The sequence below is a fragment of the Musca domestica genome, unplaced genomic scaffold, assembly GCF_030504385.1.
Source record: "Musca domestica strain aabys unplaced genomic scaffold, Musca_domestica.polishedcontigs.V.1.1 19, whole genome shotgun sequence".
NCBI classification, from domain to species: Eukaryota; Metazoa; Arthropoda; class Insecta; order Diptera; family Muscidae; genus Musca; species Musca domestica.
The window spans coordinates 6,997,811-7,024,538 of record NW_026712245.1 but is presented as its reverse complement, the minus strand read 5'-3'; the positions used below and the strand labels follow the sequence as shown (position 1 = coordinate 7,024,538).

Here is a 26,728-nt window from a genome sequence, read left to right as displayed (position 1 = left end):
ATGAATGTTCCAAATTTTGACCCCACAATGGGTCATAGGTACCAGAACTTGGGTTAATAAAAATATTGTGATGTGTGTAATTTGAAGACATTATATTTTCTGAGATTTATAATTATTCGAAATATTGACCCTTTGTGGGGTAAGTAGGATTTGCAAAGTTGGAGCAAAATCGGATTATCCTTTCTCTTTCTGTGCAGTAAATTATTTAAATTTAGTGGAAGAGGTAGCGGAAGGAGTGGGCCGATATTGCCCATCTCCGCAGTCGATCTAAGTATGACAATAATATTACGATGCACTTTGTTTGAATCAAATCAAATACTCCCCTCGAGAGTTATCGTGCGCACCAGCGAAACAGACAGACGGACATGGCTAGATCGCCTCGGGGGCTGTACTTAAATGCAGGTGTATATTATCCATTTTCAATGCTAAGAATTTTACGGACCTAAAATGAATCATATTACATAAAATAAGCTAGACTGATTTCCGTAGACATAGAATGTATTTTTCGAATTGAAAAACTAAATATATGGGGGATATATTATGGCGGAGGTTAAACTAGTAGGTTTCTTCACTAATATTTTTGTAGTTTCGCATTATTTACTTCTTGGTTATTAAAGACCATTCATGTATCGATTCTTTTGAACCTCATTAGGTTCTCCTTTTAAAACATTTTTTATGAATTCAGGATAGATTCACACGTAAGGTAGTTGGTAGCAATCTTGTTTAATATTTATACCCTACACCACATAGTGGTAAGGGTATTATGTCTTTGTGCATTTGTTTGTAACATGGAGAAGGAAACGAGATAGACCCATAGTTACTTTTGAGAACCTTCATAGAATCACTTTCTGAGTCGATTTATGCATGTCAGTCCGTCTGTCCGTCCGTCCGTCCGTCTGTCCATGTATTCTTGTGAACAAAATGCAGGTCGCATTTATTATCCGATTGAGATGAAATTTTCCAAACAATATTTTTTTGGCCCAAGGACGAACCCTATTGAAATTGGTGAGAATCGGATCAAATTTAGATATAGCTCCCATATATATCTTCATCCGATTTCGGGTTAAATGGGCACCAAATGTCCACTATCAGTCCAAATTACCTGAATTTTGGCACACCCAACCGAGTTCGGCCTAGAAGCAAGTATATCAAATTTGGAGAAAATCGGTTCAGATATAGCTATAGCTCCCATATATATCTTTCATCCGATTTGATCTTTAAGTCCCTCACATTCCTACTATGCACTCCACAACCGTGATATTTGGTACCAGGTATTAGATGGAGCACAGAAATAGCTGTTTTAAATTTTATCGAAATCGGTTCAGATTTGGATATAGCTTCCATATATATCTTCATCCGATTTTGGGTTATTTGGCCACCAAATGGCCAATATCAGCCCAAATGGCCCGAATTTTGGCACATGTGACCGAGATTAGCCTTAAAGCAAATACAACAAATTTGGAGAAAATCGGTTCAGAAACAGCTATAGCTCACATATATATCTTCATCCCATTTCGGGTTAAATGTGCACCAAATGTCCACTATCAGTCCAAATTACCTGAATTTTGGCACACCCAACCGAGTTCGGCCTAGAAGCAAGTATACCAAATTTGGAGAAAATCGGTTCAGATATAGCTATAGCTCCCATATATATCTTTCATCCGATTTGATCTTTAAGTCCCTCACATTCCTACTATGCACTCCACAACCGTGATATTTGGTACCAGGTATTAGATGGAGCACAGAAATAGCTGTTTTAAATTTTATCGAAATCGGTTCAGATTTGGATATAGCTTCCATATACATATATCTTCATCCGATTTTGGGTTAATTGGCCACCAAATGGCCAATATTAGCCCAAATGGCCCGAATTTTGGCACATGTGACCGAGATTTGCCTTAAAGCAAATACAACAAATTTGGAGAAAATCGGTTCAGAAACAGCTATAGCTCCCATATATATGTTTTATCCGATTTGGTGTTTAAGCCTCTCACATTCGTAATATGCACTCCACAAGAATGATATTTGGTACCAGATAAAAGATACAGCCCAGAAATGGCTGTTTTTAATTTTATCGAAATCGGTTCAGATTTGGATATAGCTCCCATATATATCTTCATCCGATTTCGGGTTAATTGTGCACCAAATGGCCGATATAAGTCCAAATGGACTGAATTTTAGTACATCGGACCAAATTCAGCCTAGAAGCAAGTATATCAAATTTAGTGAAAATCGGTTCAGATATAGATATAGCAACCATATATATGTTTCATCCGATTTAGTGTTTTAGTCCCTTACATTCGTAATATTCACTCCACAACCGTGATATTAGAAACCAACTTAGAAGCAAGTACACCAATTTTAGTAAAAATCGGTTCAGATATAGCTATAGCTCCCATATATATCTTCATCCGATTTCGTATTAATTGTGCATCAAATGGCCAATATCAGCCCAAATGGCAGCCCAATGGCAAGACCGAATTCAGTCTAGAAGCTAATACGTCAAATTTGGAGAAACCCGGTTCAGAGATAGCTATAGTTCGTAAAATGCACGATAGAATTAGATAGATTTTGATTTTGTACCAACTATCTCATAGAGCTCTGAAATGCCCTGTATAAACCTTTTTACGAGAGCTCTACTAAATATGCATAGTGGTGTAGGGTATCATATAGTCGGCCCCGCCCGACTTTTGAGCTTTCCTTACTGGTTTAAATGTGGTTTTGAGGAAAATGTGGAACGCGTTTTAAGTATTTACTGTCGATAATGCGGTGTAGTTTGTGTCTACACTAAAAATACTGCATTGACCACAATAGAATAGTAGTGTTAACGATATAACAAAGATGTCGCTATATGTTTGAAACCATTTAAATGGCTTTCATCTGTTGTGACTCTTTTCTTGTAGGCAACAAATTGGAAGTTGGTTCCTCAATTTCAACTTGAAAATTAATATATCTTGTTTGGATTTACATAATTATTTGTTATATTAAAGTCCTTCCTTCATTTTGCCAAAACATTTATAATCTCTTATAAATTTCCACCTCCATTTCATTGCAGGCACAGTGGGTCGCAAATGTAATCGCAATAGTACTTTAAGTGATGGCTGCACCTCGTTGTGCTGTGGCCGTGGTTATAGCTTAGTTAAGGAACGTCGTGCCGAACGTTGTCATTGTAAATTCCAATGGTGCTGCAATGTGGAATGCGACGAATGTCACGTTGAAGAATGGATAAGTGTTTGCAATTGAATAGGGGAGAAGACAAAACGAACGCAATAAAAGTGAATGGAAAAGGAAACGAAATAATAAATACAAAATAAAAATATATAAAAACAATAAAAACCATAACAAATAATAAAAGTAACTTTTTATAAAAAAAAAAACAAACAAACAACAAGAACACAAATAAACACAACAAAACAAAAAGAAAGAAAATGAAAAAAAGAAAACAAAAACAAACAAATTCTACCAAATATTATGTGAAGAATATCAAAAATAAATTTAATATTATTATTTATTAAATAATTATGTAAATTATTGTCTCATTTTCAATCCTAAAATCGATTATTGGATGGTTGAGCAAAATCGAAACATTAAAAAGTCTTTTCTTCGTTAAGGGCAAAAATCGAAAGCCTAAGTAGCTAATTTTGCTTTTGACCAGTTGTTTTGAGTTTTGGCGTCAGCCTGTATCTAAAACAAGTTAAGAAGTATCAGTCGGTTTTGCCAACAGATATATACCCTCAGTCTATGTCAGTTTATTAAAATATTTTTTAACTTACACTACGATTATTCAAAATGTTGACCTTATAAGGATAATATACCGAAGGAGCGGACCTATACGTGCCCGATTTGGACTTGGAAATGAAAAAAAACTGCAACCAACTGCAGCAATTTCCGGCAGCTGTTTAAATTATTCCAGATTCAGCTCATTATATTGTTTACAAGCGTACAAAAGCATTTTGGTGAGAATTTTCCAGGAAAAAAGTTATTCGTGATGGAATTTAAGCGTGATAGAGTGATTTCTTTATATTTGGCTGGAAAACCACAAATGACTATCGTTTGTGCACTCCAGCATTTAAATGTAAATCCGACGTCATGAAGTGAACGGAAGAAAACAGAAACATCAGTAGAAATGTTTCGAAAAATAAAGAAACGACTTGATCGAAATCCGCGTCGCAGTGGCCGAGAAATGGCTCGTGAGCTGAACATGTCGAAATATTGAAAAATGAGCTCGGGGTAAAACCATTGAAATTCCAAAAAGTGCAAGAACTTACACCGCAACAGAAAGAAAATAGACTCAAAAGAGCTAAATAGTTGCTTCACTTGGCCGAAAGTGGTTAACTGTTTTCGATGGGAAAACATTCGTTGTCCGAAGAGGTCCGCTGAAAATATGCACCTACAGTTGGCCACCAGAACTCAAGCACCGGCCATAGTGATGGTGTGGGCCGCCATAACAGCCGATGGTTGCTCTCCGCTCATATTAATCGACCGTGGCATCAGACTAAATGCCGAATATTATCGCGAAAATATTTTGGAGGGTGTGTTAAAGCCTTGGGCACGCAAACATTTTGGCCGCAGACCTTGGACATTCCAACAGGACTCAGCACCATCGCACTCAACACGCGCCACCCATGAATGGTTACAAAATGAGGTTCCTCGCTTCATTTCCAGCGCACAATGGTCACCAAAATCTCCGGATGTCAATCCGTTGGACTATTGTGTTTGGCCAAATGGGCCAAAATACCGCAGAGCAAATTTCGGGCAAGGTGTGAATGGAATATGGCCGTTTGAATGCCATAATTCGTGCAAAGGTTACCAATTCGAACAATTCTAAACTTAATCTAAAATTTGATGCTATTTCCGACATTTTTTGCTTTCATTCAATAAAATTAAAAAAATGTACAAATTATGGCGTTTGACTTTGTTGCAGTTTTTAATCTCACCCTGTATGATGATTATTCCTCATATTTTGAGAGATATAATTATTCAAAAATTTAACCCGTTGTGGGGAAGGTACCAAAAGGAGCGATCCGACATATCCCATCTTCATATCAGGTCTTCTGTTGATAGAAATATTGAGATGTGCCGAGTTTAAACGGAATCGGAAGCTTAATTTACGTTTTACGAACTTCATGGCTATTCAAAATTTTGACCCATTGTGAGAGGTATCAGAAAGAGTGGACATTGATATCCTATCTTCACACCGATCTTATGCCAATAAAAATATTGGGATGTATGAATTGTGAAGAAAATCGGACTCTTATTTTACATTTTATTAGAGTTATAAGTATTCGAAATTTTAACCCATTGTGGGGTAGGTACTAGAAGGTGTAATCCGATATATACTTAATGGAGTGGACCGATATTGTTCAATTTCGCACATGACCTTGCACTGATTCAAATATTGGGATTTGCAAACTTTACACAAAATCTAATGATTTTGTCTCTTTATATGTGACAAATTATTTTCGTTGAAAATGTTGTGATTTTGTGGGTGAGACCACAGAAGGGAATGGCCGATGTTGCCCTTCTCCGAACTCGATCAAAGTTCGATAATAAAAAAAAACGGATACTCTCTTTGATAGTTATCGTGCGAACCAGCCAGACAAACAGGCGGATATTTCTAGATCGACTCCAAATGTCCCAAAACGTATTTGGTCCAAAGAGACCTCAAACCGTTATTTCAATAAGGGACGTTTTGGCCGTATTAAATCGTATAATTCATGTAAGATATTCCCGATAGGAAGTTTGTAGGTTCATCAAGTATATAGTGATCACTTGACTACTTGAATTGATTGATGACATCAACTCAGATGCCCAAGTATTAAGGCTAACAATCAGTCCAGTACCTTGCACAATTTTTCGTGATTTAAGACGTCTTCTACGAATAAAAGAACCTCAAGACGTCTTCTTTTGATGGAAGACCATTACAATGTCTTTTGTGGATGTTAGACCCTCTAGATGTCTTCGTTGGATAGAAGACCTTCAAGAGGTGCCGACTCAACTTCGATCCATACACTGCTTGTATGATTTGCATATTCTTTATTATGATAATGACATAATCTGCTTTTGCACTATTTTAGACCATACACACACGTCTTGCAAAACATCTTGAAAGCCAATTGCATTTCAATATTTTCCTTCTTTGCCAGACAAATTTTCTCTCAAACTAAAATACTAATTTTTTCCAATGTCAAAACAAAAAGACAACATTTCTAATCTGTCGTGTGAATTGTTTTGCAAAGCAGGTGCTGCTATCTGACTGTCTAGCATGGTGTCACAGTATGGTGTCTGCTGTTTAGCCTTCCTCCCTGTCTCTTGCTTTGCACGCATTCGTATAATCCCTAATGCAATTAACCTTTGATTGGGCGCCAATCGTTCAATGCTCCAGTCTAGCGTTACTTTTCTTTTGGCTACCCACCCACATTGCCATAGTGTGCTGGCAGTCTAGGCTAATTGTCCCAAATTTCTCATAGTGTAGACTTATATAAGGTTTCATTTATTCGGTCGGTCAGCCGTTGTATTTGGTCAGCTCAAAACCTAAAAGTCTTGTGGACGATTTGGAAAGCATTCAGTTAGTTTTTAGCTGCAGTTCGAACTGCACGCTCGGTCGGATAAATAATAAAGTGTGACAAAGGAAAGGATACAAATCGAAATCGAAACGAAGGACTAAAAGTGTGAAAGCTTCAAAAAGGATATCGAAAGGGTAAAGATCCTTTGGATGACTTGAAAAAAAAAATTATTTTTATGTGATAATAGAAAATTTATGACAAATGAATATGGAAAGCTAATTAAATTAAGCCAAATGAAAATGCATCAAGGATATTTAATTAAAATCTGCAAACTCTGATTTATGGATTGACGATGAAAGACGTGGCGTTATTTATGAAATAATAATTAAATGAGTTCAAACATAAAAAAGGGTGAAGCGATCAACTCTGCTTAAGGATACTAAAGGATAAGCAAGTGCCAGTGAGAAATCTAAATTTTAACTGGTTAAAAAAGCGATTAAAAGGATAATTTTTGCTGAAGAAATAATTAATTAATTATTGTAAAAAAACAAAATAAACCTCATTCAAGGATAACCGAAATTTAAGTTCTGTTGGAAAATACTGTGTATGAGAAATAATTGAGTTAACATTTTGAACATTTTTGAGAACTGTTGTAGAATTATATGGGAAATATAGTTGTGGAGGACATTTAATGTATGGGAATCCAATCCTGAATAAAATCCATTTGAAAAAAAAAATTCCAAAGAACATTAATAAGTATAAAAAATTCGTGATACGTAATAAAGAATTTTAATGAGTTGTCCTTCATCGAAAATTAAAGGAGCAGTTTTAAATAAAATTCCAGATATTTCAGAGAATTGTACCATTAAACTTTCTCAACAACAAAAATAAATTCTCGTTGTAATTTAATTTTTGTGTCAATGGAAATTTATAAAAATGAAAAGATAAATAAATGCCTTGCACTCAGCAAATTGTGAAGCTTTTCGCTGTGGCTAAGAATCTACGAATTTTATTAATTAAAGGATGTCTTTGTTGGACTATAGTTATCTAATTGACAAATTCCATAATTCTGACTTCAGTATTTTTCTTAAGAATCAGCAGCTGAAAAGTCGTACAGTATGCATATCGTTCATTGAGTTCTTTTGTGCTGCATAGACCTAGTCTCAAAAGACTCTTGTTTAAATGCCCCTGAAAGTATGTGTTATTTACAGAAGATGATATCAAAAATGAAACATAGATGGTGTTGCACAAAAATATCGTCCTTGACATTTTATTCGGAACTTTTGTCCTCAACAGGGATTTAAATTTAATAGTGGTTTATATCGCCAAGTTCATATTGTTTTTTATCAAATAATTTTATTCAATACATTATCCGCCGAGACACTGTCAATGAACTCAATTAAAATGTAGATGGCGTCCTCACCATTAAAAATTCAACATGTATTTCATTATAAAAATATTTTTAATTATATTGAATGTTGAAGCATTTTAATATTTATTTTTGCTGCACCGTTCAAAGAAGCCCACAAAAAAGCAAACTAATTTATCTCTGTTCCACATTACTATAAAAAAATTGTAAAAAATTCCGAATGCCAACGGAAGTGTCCAGTGCGTTGAAAAGAGATTGATTCATAAAGACGTTAGAATATCAGAAAACCAAAATTAAACAACACGATTGAAAGATAGATGACATTTTCGCCAAAAGTTTAATTATTAAGTGGTAGGTTTACGCCACAATGTTTATGACGTTTTTTATTATTAAGTAATTTTGTTATATTGAAACAAAGATGTCGTTCGTCACATCTTAAAAACTCATATCTAGGATATTTAGGACAAGTTGCCTCATCATACAGTAATATCTCCCCGAATATGTATTTCAATTGATGAACCTTGCATTACAAAAGGATTTTGTTCTGTCATAACCTCAGTACATGCATTTAGCACTTACTCTTTCCCAGCCCTAGGCACTTTCGTTGACATTCGTAATTTCTAGCCCATTACAAAAAATTCTCAATGTTAACATAAGTGACCAGTAGAAGACAAAGTTATGGATTCATATAAACGTTAGAGTAACGGAGAACAGAAAGGAAATAACACAATCGAAATGTAGATGGCGTTTGCACCATGAGTTTCGTCCTTCATATTTTAGTCGCAAATTTAATCCCAAACAGGGTTATATTCAGAAGGTGGGTTGACGTCGTCATGGTTATACCATTTCTTATTTAATAATTATGTTCGAAAGCAAGCACAGTCCACAGAAACACTATCCATGAACATAATTAAAATATAGATGGTGCTCGTGACAATTCAAAAATCCACATGTAGGATATTTTTATATAAAAAGTCTTTAGCAACCAAATGATTCACGTCACAGTTTTGTCTCCCAAAAATATTTTGGAAGACCCTTACACTTAAAATTGCACAGCCAAGAGCTCAAGCAATTCGCTTTTGACCAAGAAACTTTTGGACAATAGAATATTTTGAGATCTACTTTTCCGTTTAAAAGAAATACCTTGACATCACATTTTTTTCCTGAGCCCATGAACAGACAAAAGAAAGTTTGTGGAATTGATCTCAGTCCGGACTTAACATTAAGATTAAACTAGGGAATTTTTATGCTAGAATTGAGGGCGGAGAAATATAGTTAATTCCGTTCTTTATAAGGTAAGTCTCAATTAGGTAACATTTGGTAATGAATGGCACGAGCCTAATAGACGTTGTGGCTGAAAATGCGAAATGCTAGTTTTCCTGGCTTATCAACCAACCAGATTATAATGTGATATACCGAGAACACTCAAACAGTGTATTAAATGCCCGAATGATGTGACGAGCAAATATCGATCCAGACTATATTTTTGATTTAGAAAAGCTAAAAGCAATGCAATCTACACATTTCATGAAAAACGGCAGTCTCTCTACCGATAATGTGAAAACTCTATCGATAATGTGCAACATGACGCATCTCAGATTAATTGAGGAAGAAAAGAAAAAGTGAAAGAGGAAAAATGGAAATTACACCCTTGATATAAATCAGGAAGTAGCATTATAGCAAGCTTTAAGCATCAAATATTTTCCAAAATAAAAATACCTCAGAGCCAATTTCAAGGGACGGTAATGAATCTATACAACAGATCCATAGAGAGATGTTCCCTACTACAGTTCTACCAGCCGAACTGTTCAAGACCAGTGGCAACATTTCGTAATTCAGTAATAATTTAATGCAAACCGAATTATGGTTTTCGTAAGAAACAACATAAATAATACATCTTTTCAAAAGCTATTGTTCCAAAAGTCTACTCCCATAACTATAAAATCGATAACATATAAAAAATATCGAATAAGAGGTTTTGATATAGTATCGCGTTGGGTATCCGTGATATTTTAAAAACCTCTCTCAATCTATTTGGCAGTGAATCTATAAGGTGAAAAGTCTTAAGCAGTATGCATGGAGAGGGTAATATTAACTGGACAACCCGTCGATATTCTGCTTTAAATTCTTTCGGTATATCTAAGTAACTCAGTCTGTTTATCGTTCGCTCAAAAAAAAATCAAAATTGCCTACTCCTCCAGCTGCCACACATCCCAACATCGTCACTCCTTCTCCACCATGCTTCACTGACAGCAGTGATTTTTCTTTACTGAGAGCGGTACCGCATTTTCCTCCAAAAAGAAATGCCAAAAAATACCTTTTTCCAAAATTTAGAATGCAGGTTTACGTATTTATTCGGAAGCCATACGACCTTGGTAACTAGTTTTTTTAGATTCTTCTGGCAGGTGACATGCCAATTGACTTTATATATTTCTTTCGAAACTCAATTTTTATTTCAAACTCCGTTCTTTGATTTTTCTTGATAAGGGTGATATAATTTCTTTGGTTGGAACTTATTATTCCTGTGTTTTCAATGTTTGAGTTACTGTTTGAAACTAAGTCCATGTTCTTGCAATAGATCTTCCAATTTCTCTATAATTTCGACCACTCTTCGCAAGATTTATAATTATGTTTTTCTTCTACAGAAATGTCTCTTTTTAGGAGGCATTATTCAAAAATTCACATTAAAATGCTTTATATATTTAATTGAAACTTAATAAAATGTAAGTTTATTTTAATTTTCAATTCATGGTTTTCCATTCCAAGTCAATGCGCCTTGGTTTTTTTTTTAACTCAACAAAATCGAATTCTAAACCAATTACGACGAATGGTGGTGTGTTTTTGACACCATTTAGCGTAACATTCATATCCCCATCGCATTCACCATTGCTCGACATGTAAAACGTTGTAAATCGTGTAAAGAGAAAAGAAGAAATGACAAAAATTGCTGTCAATGAGAGGTTTAAATCGTTTTGCATTGCTACGGTTTCAGGTGTTACGCAAACCGAAATTTTAATGGGATTACCCAACAACAAAACTCAACATTTTTGACCCAACAATTGGCCAATGGGCTGCCTTCGTCAATTGCGAATCAAACACTTGAACGTTAAAGCCAAGAGTGTTAGGACGTGTTTTCTTTATTTGCAGATAAACGGGAATCTACTCTGAAATCAAAAGTTTTGAATTATCCGAAACAAAAAAACGAATCGAAATGTATTTACCCTACACCCAATTGCCGGATCCCACGGATAAATTCGAGATCTATGAGGAGATTGCCCAGGGCGTTAGTGGCAAGGTATTTCGGGCCAAGGAACTCGAATTGGATCGCATGGTGGCCTTGAAGATTCAACATTACGATGAAGAACATCAGGTGGCCATTGAAGAGGAATATCGCACGCTGAGGGATTATTGCAATAGCCCCAATTTGCCGGAGTTTTATGGAGCCTATAAGCTGGAGAAAGGCAATGGACCCGATGAAATATGGTTTGCCATGGAGGTACGGGGTGTACCTTTAAATAATCTATCTTGCAGGGGGTAATAAGATTTTTCTCTACACTTACAGTACTGCGGTGGTGGCACTGCAACGGATTTGGTGAATAGGCTTCTGAAGCTGGATAGGCGTATGCGCGAGGAGCACATAGCCTATATCATACGAGAAACTTGTCGAGCAGCTGTGGAACTTAATCGCAATCATGTTTTGCATCGCGATATACGAGGCGATAATATTTTGCTCACCAAGCAGGGCAATGTCAAGCTATGCGATTTTGGTTTGTCTCGCCAAGTGGATTCAACTTTGGGCAAACGTGGCACCTGCATCGGTTCACCCTGCTGGATGGCTCCGGAGGTGGTCATGGCCCAAGAAGCTAGTATGTTCCGACTAGATAATCACAAAAAAATACAAATTTATTAAATGTATCTCATTTTTATTTTAGGAGACCCGGAGATAACATCTCGAGCTGATGTCTGGGCCTTGGGCATAACGACCATTGAATTGGCCGATGGTAAACCTCCATTTTACGACATGCATCCATCGAGAGCTCTCTTTCAGATAGTGCGTAATCCGCCGCCCACTTTATTCAAGCCGAGTAATTGGTCTCAACAGCTAATCGATTTCATTGCCGAGTGTTTGGAAAAGAATCAGGAAAATCGGCCAATGATGGTGGAAATGGTTGAGCATCCATTCCTAAATGAACTTTTCGATAATGATGATGAGGTGAGTCCGTATCCGTAATTTCACTGAAATCCTATCCCATTTCGAAGTTTATTTGACTCATATCGGATTATATGATAACTCGTGAAGGGAAAACTCTATTCGATGATACCCCTGATATGGGGTAGCAATTCAAAATCGACTGTTCCTCTTCTTGCCAGAGAATTTCGGTTTTCGATACTTTTACTTCCCGATTCAGAGTCGCTTTCCAAGTATTTAACAAAAAACCACTATCCCAAATTCGAAGATCGATGACGACATTCGATTTTTACCTCGAGCATAAGTCAAATATTGCAGACTTCTCATTACCAAAAGTCGATTGATCTGCCTCCACACCAATAATCCCAAATATAGTTCATCAACTTGAACTCGACTTCACACATTCGATCTTTTCACTTATGCTCGACATTGCTCGCCCATTTTCATTAATCCCATCTCTTTATCTCCCCGCAGATGCGCAATGACATTTCCGAACTGTTGGAGCTAAGCCGCGAGGCCCAAGGTTTCTATCGTGAACCCGAAATCCTTGTCGATCGTGGCTTCATCAAACGCTTCGAAGGCAAACCGGAACGTATGTTCCCCGAAGATTTGGCTGCCATTGAAAATCCTGCCGATGATGTGGTCCTCGAATGTCTACGCAATCGCATGGAATTGGGCAACTCGTATTCCTTCATTGGCGACATTCTACTCTCGCTAAATTCGAATGAGTTGCAAAATGAATTCCCTCCGGAGTTTCATGCCAAATACAATTGCAAATCAAGATCGGAAAATTTGCCGCATATCTTTGCTGTCGCCGATACCGCCTATCAGGATATGTTGCATCACAAAGAACCTCAACATATCGTCTTTTCGGGTGAAAGTTATTCGGGCAAGTCTACGAATGTTAAGCTGCTCATTAAGCATTTGTGCTATTTGGGTGCCGGTAATCGTGGTGCCACGGAGCGTGTCGAGAATGGCAATAAAGTCATCATGGCCTTGGTCAATGCTGGCACACCCATCAACAATGATTCGACCCGGTGTGTTATGCAATACTTTTTGACATTTGGCAAAACGGGTAAGATGTCGGGAGCTGTCTACAATATGTACATGTTGGAGAAATTACGGGTCGCCACTTCGGATATGTAAGTACTTTCTTTTATAATTTTCTGAATGTTGTTTACGTTCTCCGTTATTATGTTTTAAGATGGAAGGACCAAATGACAATAAAAAAACATTTGGAATCCGCTATGTTGATTATCAGATTTGTTATGGAATATCAGATTTCATGGAAATTTCTGTGGGTTTAGAAACGTGCAACGTCCAGGGAAACACGGATTTACGCCTGCGCTTTACGTCAACTAGTCTTAGAGAACATGTCTTCAGTACCAAAATTACCAAAATATCCAAAATATAACAAGTAAAAACCAGTAAAGAAAGTCCTAAAATCGGGCGGGGCCGATTTTATGATACCCTACACCGCTTTGCTAATTTAGTTGAGCTCCACATAACAATTAAAAGTTTTTGAGGGAGAATTCAATCATACACGCTATGATTATAATTATAATTTAAAGTTCAAAGGACTAAATATGCCGAAGGATTTGTATCTTTTAAATTCGGACTTGTATTGCCCATTTGGTGCACAAATAATTTGAAATTGGATAAAGATATATATGGGAACTATATCCAAATCTGAACCGATCTCGATAAAATTTGGCAACGATATTTTTGAGCTGTATTTGATATATTTCCCTGAATATCGTTGTTACGGAGTGCATATTACGGCTGTAGGTAACAAATACAACAAATCGGATGAACAATATATATGGGAGCTATAGCTATATCTGAACCGATCTTCACCAAATTTGATATACTACCTTCTAGACTAAATTCGGTCGTATGTGCCAAATTCCATCCCATTTGGGCAAATATTAGACGTTTGGTGCACAATAAAAGGTAAATCGGACGAAGTTATATATGGGAGCTATATCCAAATCTGAACCGATCTGGATAAAATTTAGCAAAGGTATTTCTGAGCTGCATTTGATATATTTCCCCAAATATTGTTGTTACAGAGTGCATATTACGGCTGCGGAGGACAAAAATAACAAATCGGATGAACAATATATATGGGAGCTATAGCTATATCTGAACCGATTTCGATCAAATTTGGCATACTTATTTGGTTGTATGTGCAAAATTTCATACTATTCGGGCTGATAATACACTTTTGGTGCATAATAAAAGGCAAATCGGACGAAGATATATATGGGAGCTATATCTAAATTTTTACCGATTATCTCCAATTTCAATAGGGTTCGTCCTTGGGCCAAACAAATGTTGTTTGCAAAGTTTCATCTCAATAGGATAATAAATGCGACCCGCATTTTGTTCACAAGAATACATGGACAGACGGACGGACGGACAGACGGCCTGACATGCATAAATCAACTCAGAAAGTGATTCTATGCAGATCATCAAAAGGAACTATGGGTCTATCTCGTTTCCTTTTGCCTGTTACAAACAAATGCACAAAGACATAATACCCTGACCACCTTGTGGTGTAGGGTATAAACAGCTAAGTTCGGCTGGTCCGAACTTTTAATACCTCCACCATTTGGAAGGAACTGGAAAAATTTCAACAAATTCCGAAAAATACCGTTTAAATTATGAGCTTTATATAAACGAAGACGGGGACCTGGATAAGTAATTTTTTGTCATAGTCTGTGGTACCCATTAAGATATTCAAATAAGAAATTTGAAACAATTCCGGTGAATAACGTCGCTTAAGTCATTAAAATAACGAATATCGAGACCTACCGTTATAAGGGGGCTATACGAAGACGTGGGCCTGCATAAGTAATTTTTTGTAATAGGCTGTAGTACTCATTACAAACTTCGAATACGAAATTTTAAACAATTCGGGTGAATGATGGCGGTAAAATCATTAAAATACCGAATATCGGGAGGAACCGTTATATGGGGGTTATACGAAAAAGTGCATCCACATGGACATATGTGCAAAATAGTCTCAGGGTCTATCATGAATATTTCGAGGAGATACAAACGGAATGACAAAGCTAATATACCCTCCATAGAATGGTGGAGGAAGGCATTTTAGGACGTTCTTTACAAACAAAATTGTCAATTCTGTGCGTAAATTGCAATGCATTGATACCAGTCAATTCTGATAGTTCTGCCCTGACTAAATACTAGTCCTCCCAAGCGTTAACATTAAACCAGGGTACTAGGCTCCCATTCGCTTTAACTAAAATGACGTGATGGACCTGGCCCGAAATACATTACTTACATTTTCTATCGATATAATAGCAACCTAACTTAGGAAATAAGTCCGCCGCGACTTATAGCTGAAGAAGATCTTTTATCTTTGACCAAGACAGGGTCAATATGCCCTTTTCAAATCAAATGTAAGAAACATGAATTTTACTATATTAAGACCTATTTGCATGGCTGGAAGGTAGGCTCGTAGAACGCTGTCCCAAGATTGTCGATGATTTATAAATCTCCTCAAGCCATTAAACTAAGCTTCCACTGTCATTGGGTAATTTATAACTGAACGGATCACAAGGACAATACTCCACGAAAATCTAATCACTGTTTGAAAAACCACACTTATATCTTAATTATTGATCCGAAATGCTCACAGGAATACAAATAAAGTGTGAATTCCGCTCAAATTCGAGCGGGAGTACTCCGGCGAGTAAAAAACGAAATGGAGTATACTCTTTATTTCTATTCCGTTCGAATAAGAGTGTGTAGGGTTTACTCACTTTCGAGTGAGTGTAAAATACGCTCGAAATCTAACAGATTTTGCTCTCGGCTGATTCTCGTTGGAGAGTATTATTCTCTCGCCCGTAAAAACGAGCAAATCTGACCTCTGACTTCACTTGCTTTGTGGCTTTCTAAACGGATTGCAATAACACACGACAGAGTTAATCCCACCTTGCAATAATGGAACAATTGTCATCCCTGCATCCAATATAAAAGGCTAAGTTAAGAAAGTTTCTATCGAGTCGAGAAAATGAAATCTCTCAAGAATATCCCAATCTCTTATCACTTTTAAATAATCATTTTATTCTCCACCAGGATGCAACACAACTTCCACATTTTCTATTACTTTTTCGATTACCTAAATGCCGAGGGTCTGCTGAAAGAGTACAACTTGAAATCGGAGCACGGTTATCGTTACTTGCGCGTGCCACCCGATGCACCACAGGGTAAACTCAAGTATCGTCGTGATGATCCATCGGGCAATGTAGAACGTTTCAAGGAATTCGAAACGATTTTACAAGATTTGGATTTCAACCATAAGCAATTGGAGAGTGTACGTAAAATATTGGCTGCCATCTTGAATATTGGCAATATACGCTTCCGGCAAATGGGTAAATATGCTGAGGTTGATAATACGGAAATGGTGACACGCATTGCCGAGCTGTTGCGAGTGGATGAAAAGAAATTCATGTGGTCTCTGACGAATTTCATTATGGTCAAGGGAGGTGTGGCCGAGCGCCGCCAATACAATACGGATGAGGCTAGAAATGCTAGAGATGCTGTTGCTTCGACTTTGTATTCTCGTCTGGTCGATTGGATTGTGAATAAAATCAATATGAACATGGCATTCCCCAGGGCTGTTTTGTGAGTATAGAAGATATTACCCGGGATTTTTGAGATTTGTAATCTTTATTTTTTTTTCTTTTTAGTGGTGATACCAACTCCATTGTCATCCATGATATGTACGGCTTCGAATGCTTTAACCGCAATGGCTTGGAACAGCTGATGATTAACACTTTCAATGAACAGATGCAGTATCATTACAATCAACGTACCTTTGTCAATGAAATGCTGGAAATGGTAAGAATATGGAATATTTGTCTTTTTTAAGAAAAGGAAATTTGCTCATGGGCCTTTAAATTGTAGTGATGCAGGTCGAAGGTCCAAATTATTAAATGTTAAACTATTGAATAAATTATATATTATTTGTTATGCATGTAAATTTGAAATGTGCATTGATGCGAAAACAAGTCGAAGGACCAAATGTTTATCATGATGAGTTGATCAACTTTTGCGAAGGTCTTTTGAGATTTTTAACAGCGGTTCTTTGGAAAGGATTGACAGAGTTCTGAAGGAATACGAAAAAATTCTTTATTTTCTAATTTTAGGAAGCTGATGACCTACCACCAGTCAATTTAAATTTCTATGACAACAAAACGGCTTTGGATAATCTTCTTACCAAACCAGATGGCCTATTCTATATCATTGATGATGCTTCGCGTATGAGTCAAGATCAGGACTTGATAATGGGTAAGATCACTCTTACCAAACTTTCTCCAAACATTCCTTAAAAAATCCTTTGCATTTAAAGATCGCGTTTTGGAAAAGAGCAGCCAATTCGTTAAGAAACATACGGCCACGGAGATTTCTGTGGCCCACTATACCGGACGCATTGTCTACGATACTCGAGCCTTTACCGACATCAATCGTGACTTCGTGCCACCCGAAATGATTGAGGCCTTCCGTTCGTCAATGGATGAAAATGTTATGGTTATGTTTACCAATCAACTGACCAAGGCTGGCAATTTGACAATGAATTTTGAAAGTGTCCAACATGCTGATGATTCGCAAAGGAGATCATATGTAATATGGCGATAAATATATATTATTTAAAATAATAATATTTTTAATATTCCCTATTTCTTAGACTCTAAACACCCTGTCGACCGGTGTTATATCGCAGGTCAATAATTTACGTACAATGGCTGCCAATTTCCGTTATACATGCTTGACTATGCTCAAAATTCTTAGCCAAAATTCAAATATTGGTGTGCACTTTGTGCGATGCATTCGTTCCGACTTGGAGTACAAGCCACGGGCCTTCCACACCGATATGGTGCAACAGCAAATGAAGGCACTGGGTGTCGTTGACACGGTTATTGGCCGCCAGCAGGGCTATTCTTGTCGTTTGTCTTATGATGAGTTTCTCAGGCGGTGAGTAAAATGAATGAATATGAGATTTAAGAGTGACAAAAACTGTCTGCTTTGTTTTTGATAGTTATAAATTTTTGGCTTTCGATTTCGACGAAACTGTTGATATAACCCGTGAAAATTGCCGTTTACTTTTGATCCGTCTGAAAATGGAAGGTTGGGATATTGGAAAATCGAAGGTGTTCTTGCGTTATTACAATGATGAATTCTTGGCCAGGTAAGTGGAATTAAATACCTAAACTTTTTTGAATACCGATAGAACAGAGTGGTTTCAGTATTACTTATCGTGCAAGTAGATAATATGAATCACACAGCTCGAAGGACCAAATTTAAAATGGACGTTTTTATTCCCATCAAATGAAAGAAATACAATTCAGATTTTAATTCAAACTCCACTATATTTTAAATATGACTTTGACTTTTGCTTTAACTTTAGTGTTAATAACGTGGCATCCTTACGGGGCATCTGGCTCTACAAGGTCATCTGTATAAACGAGGATGTGCAGATAACAGCATATACAGGTCATACGGGGAAGATGGCAAATTATTGGAGCATTTTCTCTGCCAATGCCAAGCGTTTGCAAATATCAGATTCTAATTTTTAGGGAACAGCTCCATACCATACCTTATCAGATCATGGTAAATGAAATAAAAAAGTTAAGAAATTGGGGTTAAGGCAACTGAATTTTAAATATAACAGAATGTAAACTGCTGGTCTTCTTCCAACAAGCTTTTAAACTAGAGCACACAACAGGTGTATACTGTTTCGCCCCCCTATTCAACCTAACCTTATAACGTGTAAGACGGGTTTTGTAGATCGGAGGACCAATTTGGTCAATTACGTTTTAATAACATACATTTCATATTCCCAAGTCGAAGGACCAAATAATAAACTTTTGAGTCTTTGAAGTCTATTCGAAGTTTTTACTATCTATGGATCGTTAAGAACGTCTGCGTATAGAAAATCCGGATAGAATAGAGGGGATTCGCAAGTATAATATCGAAATTACAGCTCTGAGGATCAAAATTACGACAGTTTGATTTAAATAATTTTTCAAAATATTTTTGACTCACTTTCAATGACAGAAACAGAAATTTTAAGGTCTTTTGTTCGTTTACTTTTAATTTAAATCAGCAAGTCGAAGGACCATTTTATTAAATTTTAATCTATCACTTAGTTATAAACAATTTGATTTGCATGTTAATCACAAGAAGTACATATATACGGAGGAGACTGTATTTGTCAAGTCGAAGGACTACAGTTTGAAGATAAACTTTTGGAAAGTCTGTTAGAAATGTTTTTGAAATCTATTGAGCCCTTTTGAGAAAGGTAATGTATAGAAAATGCTGATAGTATAAAGAAATTCCCTGGTATAATATATTTCAGGCAAATATGTATCGACGATAAAAGTCGAAGACCACATTTGATTTACATGGTTTTTAAGATCTACAACAAAATAATTTCTTTTTTCCCATCTCGAAGGACCAAAAGTTAAGACATCTCCAAGGTTTGGTCCTTTACTTAAGCAAGTCGAAGGACCATTTTATTAAATTTTTGTAACTTAAATTACATGATAATTTATCACAAACAAGTAAAAAAGCAGCTAAGTTCGGGCGGGCCGAATTTTTATACCCTACACCATTCGAAAGGAACTTGAAAATTTGTCAAAAAAAAAATACACGTAAAAAAAGACCACTCACATTAAAACCTTTGTATGGAGGCTATACAAAGACGTGGTTCTGGATAAGAAAATTTTTGTGAAAGGCCGTAGTAACGTTTCCGAACTTCAAAAACGAAATTTGACGCAATTCCGGTAAATAATGTCGCTAATATCACCAAAATACTGAATAAAGGAAGGTATCGTTGTATGGGGGCTATACTGAACCGTGAACCTGCATAGACAATTTTCCTCCATAGGTTGTAGTACCCATTGCGAAATTCAAATACGAAATTTGACGCAATTCCGGTGAATAATGTCGTGAAAATCGTGGAAATATAGAATACCTCAGGGTAGCGTTATATGGGTGCAATACCCAAACGTAGACCTATATAGACAATTCTATTCCAGGGGGTAAAGTACTCAGGGAGAACTCCTTGTGTGGATTTTGTAGACTGTCCCATTCAAAAATGTGGCTAAAAACATCAAAATATCGAGGAGCACCATTGTACGATATCATGGACTAATATATAAAATTCCCTTTCAGGTGGTAAAGTACTTACAGAAAACTCCTTGTGTAGAATTTCAAATAATTCCCTTAAAAAAGTGGCTAAAATCATCAAAATACCAAATATCGGGAGGTACAGTTATATGGGGGCTATACGATATCGTCGACCTATATAAAAAAATTCTCTTTCAGGTGGTCAAGTTCTTATAAAGAACTCTTTGCGTATAATTTCAGACAATCCCATTGAAAATGTGGCTTAAATCATCAAATTACCGAATATTGAACCGTTGTATGGGGGCCGATATAGCCCTTCTTCGAACTTGACCTTCCTGCAGACAAAAGACAGATATGTACAAAATTTTAGCTTCCTATCTTAATTAGTTTTGACTGTAGCGTGATTACAACAGACCGACGGATGGACACGGCTAAATCGTCTTAGAATTTGACGCTGATCCAGAATATATATACATTGTTGGGTCTAAACTTATTATTTCGATGAGTTACAAACGGAATGACGAGCTTAATATACCCTCCATACAATGTATGGTGGAGGGTATAAAAAGAACATAAATTATAACCTTCCAACTCCTCATTTAAGGACCAGAATATAAAAATTCAAATTGAAGTGCGGTAGAGGCGTGTCTCGGGGAGTACATTCCAAAAATCTCGACCTACAGGCAAAACGAATTTCTTATTTGGGCATTTTTCGAATTTTGAACTATATTTTCTGTAACTTTACCATAGTTAACCGAACAATTTTTAAAAAAATTAAAAAAAAATCGCAATTCAGATCTTTCAAGGCCCTTAAACGCGCAAAAACGTTTAAATAAGAGCTTTGCCAATATTTTGACCAAGTGGGCCCTTAAGGCCCAATTTTTCGCTTAGTATAGGAAACATTTTTTTCTGATAAAGACATACTCAAACACTGCTTATTTGAAATCATAAACCCCAATATTTACATTTCAGATTGTACGAAACCCAAGTAAAGAAAATCATTAAGGTCCAATCGATGATTCGTGCCCTATTGGCTAGAAAACGTGTCAAAACCGGGGGAAAACCAGAAGCAGGTATGTGCCTTGAATATTACAATTGAAAATATATAAATGTATATAAATCTATTCTTCCTCTTCCTCTAGGTAAAGCTCCTGGTACCCTCGATGTTGCTGCCGCTAAAATACAAAAAGGTAATAATCAATATCTTGGTGTAGATGTTGAGTATGTAGACGTTAGTGAAACCCCCTCAGAGGCCGAGGATAATTTCGAAGAATCTCGCAAAGAGGAGGCCTTGTCTGCTGCACGCATATCTCAGCGCGAAAGCATGATTTTCGATCAAGAAGACGAGTAAGAAAACGAAACGATGTGCTCGTTCGCTACACTTATGACGTATTTTCAACGTCCTACATTTATAACGAGATTTGAGAAATATCTATCAATCAATCCGAATATGCATAAATATACTTAACATTTAGTAAGAGAAAACAAAAACAAACACATACTAATATCTAAAACATATATATTTAATTTTGTTCCAAATAAATTTGAGAAAACACTACGTTTCAATCTTTCTAATAACATCAAAAGCTCTGCACATTTCGCCTTATGGAAAAAAAGAACAGGGTCCAAACGGGGTTGGAAATACTGGCAACTCTCTCTCTCCATGTAATGGGGACGATAAAAATTGTTTTCTAACACCGAAAACCTTGATATGACAAATTTGTCATATCAATTTACCGTCCCTTATTCTAGCGCGCCCCCTCTTGAGCACATGTCATCCCCTTGCGAACAATTCAAAAGGTGTGAATGTATAGAAAATAAATGAAAAATTAATTAAATTAGCGCCTTATGACGCCATCAACCGCATAAAAACCTTGACCCGTGTTTTTCAAACATTGTCGCCGAGTGCAGTGCAGAGCAGATTATTGCCTCTTTTCTTGTTTCCACCATTCTATAACACTACATCAAAGTTTATTTAACTAAAAATGCGTTTTATTCATTTCATTTTTTTTGTTCTTGTTGTGTCTTTTCAGCTTACCGTGACTACCGTGGTGGTAAAGCGCGTTTCCAACCTTTGGTGGACAAGAATGGACAAGTGAATCAAGAGACAGCTGAATTTATTCGACACTATGTACGCAAATGGCGGGAGAAATCATTGTTCCAGGTCTTATTGCATTATCGTGCAGCCAAGTTTCAAGAATTTGTTAACCTATGCCAACAGGTGAGTGCCTGCTTATACTTTTGCATTATTATCAATCATAATTGCATTTTTGTCTGATTTCAGTGAGTGATTCATATCATATGCAAGAAATAAAAAAAAAACAAGTTAAACAAGTTAAAAAGCAGTAAGTTCGGCCGGGCCGAACTTTTAATACCCTCCACCATTTACAACGAATTTGGAAATTTTCAAAAAATAAAATCCTTAACAAATTCTGTTAAAATTTTAAAAATACCGAATATAGCCGTTATATTGGGGTCTATACGACGTGGACATACATATGCATTGTTTGTCATAAGCCATTACCATATTCAAATTCGAAACTGGACCCGCACCGACAATTTTCTGTCACAGACTGTAGTTCCCATAACGAACTTCAAATACCAAATTTTAAACAATTCCGGTTAATAATGTCGCTAAAATCATCAAAATACCGAATATAGGGAGGTACCGTTATATTGGGGCTATACGAAGACCAGGACCTGCAAAGACAATTTTCTGTCTTAGGGTGTAGTATCCATTTGGAACTTCAAATACCAGATTTGAAACAATTCCCGTGAAAAATGTCGCTAAAATCATCAAAATACCGAATATCGGGAGGTACCGTTATATGGGGGCTATACGAAGACATAGACTTGCACAGACAATTTTCTATCTTAGGGTGTAGTATCCATTTGGAACTTCAAATACCAATTTTGAAACAATTCCGGTGAATAACGTCGCTAAAATCATCAAAATACCGAATATCCGGAGGTACCGTTATATGGGAGCTACATGAAAACGTGGACCTACATGGCTCATTTACGAACTTAACCTGCCTACTGGAAAAATAAACATGTGTGCAAAATTTTAGTCATCTATCTCAATTTATTCGAAAGATAGCGTGATTACAACAGACAGACAGACAGACGGACAGACAGACAGACAGACAGACAGACAGACGGACAGACAGACAGACAGACAGACAGACGGACATCGCTAAATCGACTTAGAATTTTACGCTGATCAAGAATATATATACTTTGTTGGGTCTGACATGAGTATTTCGAGGAGTTACAAACGGAATGACAAAGTTAATATACCCTCCATAGTATGGTGGAGGGTATAAAAGTATGCATCAGATGTGCGAACAGATGTATACCCTCAGCCAATGTTAATTTTTTAACAGCTTTAACTTTTGTTATGATTTTTCAAACTTTTAATCCTTCGTTGGGGAGGTTCCAAAGGACTGGACCAATATAGTCCATTTCGTATCCGACTAAGTCTATATGGACTACCTCCTTCACTTTATACAAGATACGTGATAATTTTTGGAAAATATTGAAATGTGCTTGAGGTACCACATATAGTGGACTAAAGTATTACACTCCATCAAATAATGATATAAATATTTGGATTAGCGAAATTTAAAAAAAAATCCAATATTTATTTTCGAATAATTGTTGATCAAAATTGTAACCTTTGTGGGGAGGATGATTTTCATCACATAATACCTCTGGTTAATAGCAATATTTAGATATACTAAGTTTGAAAAAATTGCTGACTTGTTTCGCAAGTTATGACAGCTATACGAAAAATGACCCTTTGTGGTGGAGGTACCAGAAGGGCTGGACCGATATATCCCATTTTCACACCAGATTTTTTGTTAATAAAAATATTGAGATATGTTAAATTTGAAAAGAAAATTATAAAAATCTTGACCCTTTGTGGGGGAGGTACCAGAAGGGGTGGACCGATATCTTCTATCTTCAGATCTACCAGATCTCGTGTTAGCATAAATATTGGAATGTCCGAATTTTAGAAGGAATCATATGCTTATTTGGTGAAGGAGAATACTAGAATAGGTGGACAGATACGTCCCATCTTATTTCGCTTTTATAGGCGATTTTTTTGACCCAGTTGAGGGGGAGGTACTAGAATCAGGGAATTATTTAGATATACCATGGTAGAAAAAAATCTAAACTTCGCAAGTCATGAGAGATATAAGTATTGAAAATGGTTACCCTTTGTGGGGGTAGTACCGGAAGGAATATGCCGATAGATATTATCGTTACACTAGATCTTGTGTTAACAAAAAATATAGCGATGTGTGAAATTTAAAGAAAATCGAATGCATATTTCGAATTTTATGAGGGTTTTGGTTATTTGAAGTATGAACTTCATTGTGGAGGAGGTACCAGAAGGACTAGTTCGATGCATTCCATCTTCACACTAGATCTTGTACTGATAGAAATATTGAAATGTGCCCAATACCAATCAGAATAGGGTGCCCATTTCGTGTTTTATGAGCTTTATGGTTATTTGAAATGTTGACCCGTTGTGGGAAGGTACCAGAAGGATTGAGCCGATATATCCTATCTTCACACCAGATTTTATGTAAACAAAAATATTGGGATGTATTTCACACAAACAGTTTTTATTTGCACCTATTTTGGCAGGTATCGAAAACCCCTGGTCAACTTCCAGTTATCACAAACTTTTTATAAGTTTGGGGCTTTAAATATTTTAATCCACGCAGAAGTCGGCATTTAGATTAAGAGCAGTCAGAGAACAGAATTGCTCGTTTTCACTCGGCAGTGCAACTTGTTCGTGGGTGGGATTGCTCGGAGTATTCTCCAATAGATTTTTTTTCTTTTTTTGTGTAAGAGCGCTCTCGAGTTACTATTTTTTTAAAAATTAAAGTGAGCCCGATTCGCTCGAAATAAAGTGAGAATTTGCTCTAAGAGCGTTTGTGGTTTGAAAAAATATGTATGCATATATAGAATTACAACAACGATATAACAAAAAAAAAGAGTACTCGACAAGAGTACAATATACTCGCTTTCGAATGAAATTTTCTCTTAAACAAGCAAAGCAAGATCTTTTAATTTCTTGTGAGGTTTTCAGAATTGTTATGTCTTGTTTTTTAAATAGTTTCCTAAAATTTTTCAAACATTATAATATGTTTTTTCTCCACATTACTAAATTACAGGTCCACATTTACAATCAGCGTGTTGTTGCTGGTCTGAATAAATGTACTCGGGCAGTGCCATTTGATCGCATTAATACCAGAGAAGTGAACTCAGCCCAATTGGGACCAATGCCGGTATATTTATGACTATTCTGAAATACTATTTACCTTTTTTAAACATTTCTCAATTTTTATATTACAGGTGGCGGTACGAAAAATTCCCATACGTTTGGATCAAATTCCATTCTACGACACACAATATATGGTGGATCCAGCAAATTCCTTGGCACGACAATCCATACCCTCGACTTCAACAGTAATGAACAATATGTACGACGAAGAAGCCTGGGATAGTCCATTGCAAAGGAACCCATCGATGACATCACAATTATTGACCTATAATGCCTACAAAAAGGAACAGGCTTGCCAGACCAACTGGGATCGTATGGGAGAGAGTGATGTAATTTATAATCAGAATTTCTATCGTGATCCGCATATAATGAGAAGGTAAATTCAGAATGAAACTATGCTATTCCGTTATTCTAATGTATTTCCTTTTTTTTTTTAGAAACCAAGTTCAAATGCAAATGAACAATTACAATCCGAATTATAATTCCTATTATAATCCCAATAATTACAATTCACAACCACAACGTTGGGGGTCGAGGCGTAACAGTTTAAAGGGCTACCCAGCACCACCACCTCCGCCAATGCCACCCAATATGTATCAGCCCAATAGACAACAGAATAATATGCGCAATTCTTATCCTCCAGTGTCGCAAAATCCTGTACAAGAACTACAAAACATGATGGGTAATCGTGGTGATTATGGGGTAAGTTCTCTTAAAAAACAGTAAAAAATCAGAAATGAATATTGTCTGCTTCTCTTTTAGGACACCGAGGACGCACCCTATAATTTCAAGGCGATGCTACGTAAAACAAATTACAATCGCAACGATGCCAACACCACAAATTACGATTTCAATTCGAATAGCCAACAGACTTTCCAACCTCCCAAACTACGTCCCACCGGTAGAAAGTTTGATGAGGGCACACAGTACGGTGGAGCCAGCAAATTCGGTGGACGTAGTCAACAACAGGCAACCTCATCCTATGAAGATACAAGCAACAATTATGCAGAGGCTGATAACTCGGAAGTGACATTTACCGGTGATGCTTTTGATATTTAAGACAAAAGAAAATCGTATGGTTTTCCAGAAAATTCTACCTTATTAGTAAAGAAACCAACCACCCGACTGTAGAGTGTAAGAAGCAAATAAATGAAATTCATATTTTAATAGTTTTCAATAAAGAATTTAAGAATTAATAATAATAA

The 26,728-nt window shown here is 36.5% G+C and overlaps 2 protein-coding genes across 2 annotated transcripts in view; both read left to right on the top strand.

Annotated features, from left to right (window-relative positions):
* The window catches only part of LOC101896418 (protein Wnt-10b), a 74,599-nt gene extending 71,121 nt beyond the window's left edge, over positions 1-3,478 (top strand). The window contains exon 6 of the mRNA XM_059121383.1: positions 3,056-3,478. Coding sequence (XP_058977366.1) covers positions 3,056-3,243 — 188 coding nt within the window. The 3' untranslated portion in view covers positions 3,244-3,478. The remainder of the gene's footprint in view (positions 1-3,055) is intronic.
* A 3,073-nt stretch (positions 3,479-6,551) lies between these two features.
* LOC101895922 (neither inactivation nor afterpotential protein C) lies at positions 6,552-26,728 on the top strand. The gene is made up of 18 exons (XM_005188736.4): positions 6,552-6,700; positions 11,023-11,371; positions 11,438-11,741; positions 11,808-12,088; positions 12,539-13,206; positions 16,169-16,717; positions 16,783-16,933; positions 17,242-17,383; positions 17,445-17,716; positions 17,781-18,067; positions 18,132-18,281; positions 21,197-21,297; positions 21,367-21,414; positions 22,258-22,445; positions 25,414-25,527; positions 25,595-25,899; positions 25,961-26,225; positions 26,286-26,728. The coding sequence occupies exons 2-18, from the start codon at positions 11,087-11,089 to the stop codon at positions 26,580-26,582; spliced, it is 4,407 nt and encodes a 1,468-aa protein (XP_005188793.2). The 5' UTR covers positions 6,552-6,700; positions 11,023-11,086; the 3' UTR covers positions 26,583-26,728.